Source organism: Gossypium hirsutum, chromosome D07, assembly GCF_007990345.1.
Source record: "Gossypium hirsutum isolate 1008001.06 chromosome D07, Gossypium_hirsutum_v2.1, whole genome shotgun sequence".
Taxonomy (NCBI): Eukaryota; Viridiplantae; Streptophyta; class Magnoliopsida; order Malvales; family Malvaceae; genus Gossypium; species Gossypium hirsutum.
Genome location: NC_053443.1, coordinates 47,253,799 through 47,257,295, shown reverse-complemented (window position 1 = coordinate 47,257,295; position 3,497 = coordinate 47,253,799). Strand labels below are relative to the sequence as shown.

General features: G+C 42.5%; 1 protein-coding gene across 1 annotated transcript; it reads right to left on the bottom strand.

Moving 5' to 3' along the window:
* Positions 1-2,078: 2,078 nt before the first annotated feature.
* On the bottom strand, positions 2,079-2,678 carry LOC107956223 (uncharacterized). The gene has a single exon (XM_016891944.1). The coding sequence runs from the start codon at positions 2,676-2,678 to the stop codon at positions 2,079-2,081; it is 600 nt and encodes a 199-aa protein (XP_016747433.1).
* Between the last annotated feature and the right edge of the window lie 819 nt (positions 2,679-3,497).

Sequence of the window (3,497 nt, the reverse complement as noted above, 5' to 3'; positions counted from 1 at the left end):
TTTATTTAACAGTAATTATTGATTTCTTGAAACAAATTAACTGAATTCATTTTTTTTATTGCAGATTTGCAGGAAATGGGTTCTCTAATTAATAATAATAATCACATATCAAGTACTATTAATGAGATGGTAATAAAATTTATTTTTGATATTCATGTTATTTGTTGAATTAAATTATATTGTATTAACTATTTTGCTAATTTAATAATGTCAGGGTCCGTACCGCGCATTGAGGGGCCGTGTTAATAGTGTAGGGTTTCAGCCAGATGAACGCCTAATACCATACTTAGAGTTAGCCGGGTTCAGATCAGCGGCATTGATTCGGACTTTTGATTTGCGATACGACTTGATTTCCGCTTTAGTCGAGTGATGGCGTCCGGAGACCCACACATTTCATCTGCCGTGCGGAGAGTGTACCGTCACTCTAGAGGACGTTGCAGTACAGCTCGGGCTACCCATAGGCGGGAATGCGGTCACGGGCGTAAGTTCAATCTCTAGGCCGGCTACCCTTTGCAATGAATTACTTGGACGCTCGCCAAGTCAGGGGAAATTTACCAGTTTGAGATTTTCATGGCTACATGCCAATTTTGAGCATTTGCCAAGTACTGCTAATGAACGGGAGGTGATACAGGCTGTTCGAGCTTATATTATGCACCTTATAGGGGGTGTACTCATGCCGGATGCAAACGGCAGTAAGGTCCACTTGATGTACTTACCCTTATTATCCAATTTGCATAACACTCGTTCATACAGTTGGGGGTCCGCAGTTTTAGCCATGCTGTATCGCGAACTTTGTCAGACAACAAATCCTTCTGCGGTTGACATAGGCAGATACCTCATACTGCTGCAGTCGTGGGCACTTTACCGGATGCCATTCTTGGCATCCATTAGTCATCAATCATATGTATTTCCACTCGTTAATAGGTGATGAATTTTTTACTCATTATAATAATTAGTTGACTTTTTTATAATATATTATTCTAACAATTTGTTTTCGTAGGTGGAGAAGTAATCCGGGGATCGGGAGGTCACCGTCGGTTCCGATATATCGTCTAATGATTGAGAATCATGCTGGAGAGGGGGTAAGTTTTTCGAATATAAACTTAATTTTATTATTTTATCTCACTCGACCCGCGTTAATATAACAACGTTATTAATTGTGTAGTTCATTTGGATGCCGTATTCTGCTCTGGAAATTATGGCAGTTATGCCATCATCGGCCCGCGTCCACTCAAACCTATGGTGCATTAGCGCACCCATTATCAATTTTAACGTAGTGGAGTGGTATCATGGCAATCGAGTACTCCGACAGTTCGGTTGCATACAGTATATCCCGACATTGCTAGTACAATTAGGGGAGATCCAAGGGATGAGCAAGAAGGGGAGGTATGGAGATAATTGGGAAGAAGTGCACGAAGAATATATCACGATATGGAACAACCGATTCGGGAGGGTACCTCAGATGGATCGTGCTCTGAATTTGCAGCCCTCGTTAGAGTATATACAATGGTACTGTGAGACAGGGAAACCATTTCTGATTGGTGGGCGGTCGATTGTAGTCCCTCCGCATACGACACGAATTACGCAACCCCTTCAAGATCTGCATCATGCACCAGAGCCAGAGCCAGAGCGAGAGGCAGAACTACATTCTAGGGATAGCTCTTATCATCCAGAATTAGGGGGCGATGACTATTTCGTGGCCTCGTATCCACCTCAGTACTCTGCTCCTTCCGGCCAATATCCGCCATCGTACTCCTCTCCTCCCGGATCAAGTTCATCGATAGCATTTGAGACATATGATTATTCGTCTATGTTTCACACACCCCAACATACTGTTGAGGAGAATGTTGATAACCGTAATCGCCCACAACGTCAGCGTCGAGCTCTACAAAAATATACCCCTAGAACCACACCATCAAACCATCAATTTTAGGGGTTTTTGTAATAAACAACCACATATTTCTGTAATGATAGTTCTTATCTAAATAAAATTACAATGGTTTAAAAATGTCTTCATAACTGCAACAAATTGTAGACAATTTTGTGATTCAAACCATATTTATGTAATGAAGTACATATCAATTTCTACTCGATTGAGACGATTGTCCAACATGGTAGTTTCGGAGAGGGCATTTACTTCGATTATGACCGGGTAATCTGCATACGCCACACAAATTCCCGTCAGATTTCTCCCTAATGTCCATTTCGTTACGGATTCTGGATGATTGCGGACGACCTTTCAGGTTTCTACGCAGCCTTATGTCTGGGACTAGCTCGAAGGTCGTCGGAGGTACCTCCCAAGTAGATAGGTCAGGAAGCACGGGGAACTCGTTTTCCCATACACGCAACGTTCGTTTGATGGTGTACACTTCATCGATAAATTGTTCTACATTGAGGCCAACTTTAGCACAAGCTTCCACGACGTGTGCACATGGAAAATAAAGTGTTTGAAACCTCCTACAATCGCACCGTCTATTTCGGAGATCAACTCCGTAGGACCTAGGTGGTATACTGGGTCGACAACCGATGGTCTCTGTAACTCGAAACGTTTCATTATGTCGTGAATATACTTCTACTGTCATTGACCTCGCCATTCGACGGTTTACAACCATTGCATCCCTAATGCCTTCGACAAAGACATGTCCCGCCTCCATCTGGTTCACTTGTTGCTGACCCATTCTTGGCATCAAGGTAGCCAACCTGTAGAACGTTGCCGAGAAGACAGATGAAATTGGAAGATGTCGTGTTTTTAATAACACAGCGTTGATCCCCTCCACTAAGTTTGTAGTCATTTGACCATAACGAAAGCCCTCGTCAAAACTTTGAGCCCATTGCCACGGCTCCATGGTACCCAGCCATTGCTGGAAAGATGTGTTGGTTTGACCCTCCATGTCACTCTCAAGCCGAGCCATTCTTTGGAGAAAAATGTGTGGCTCTAGCTCGTACGCTGCATATGTATTAAAAAAATTTAAGTTACAGTATTGCTCTAAAACATTAAAACTTATATTTAAAAGATAAGGTAATTCTTTACCCATTTTCACAACTTGTCTCTTCCAGTCTGCATTCTTATAATCTCACTGGAAGTTAGCCACGATGTGCCGGATGCAGTAAACAGATCGCCATGGTACACCAGAACGCCTAATGGCTGCAATTAATCCTTTCCCTTTATCGGAAATGATGCAAATATTATCATTGCTAATCACATACCTCCGCAGGTTGGTAAGAAAGAACTCCCACGATTCCATGTTATCCTTATCGACGATGGCAAATGCTATCGGGAGTACGTTCCTGTTGCCGTCTTGAGCAACCGCAAGAAGTAAGATCTGTGTGTATTTTCCATATAGCCAGGTTCCATCTACTTGCACAAATGGTTTGCAGTGGGCAAATGCGCGCACACATTGATTAAAAGTCCAGAACATCCGATGGAAAATTCTTTTTCTCGATTGTAGTTGGTCATTTTGCCCGTCATAAGATCGTGTCTGCAACTCAATTACTGT

Bases quoted from the DNA above. Each gene is read 5' to 3' on its own strand.
- LOC107956223 (XM_016891944.1), bottom strand. From the start codon at position 2,678: ATGGGTCAGCAACAAGTGAACCAGATGGAGGCGGGACATGTCTTTGTC.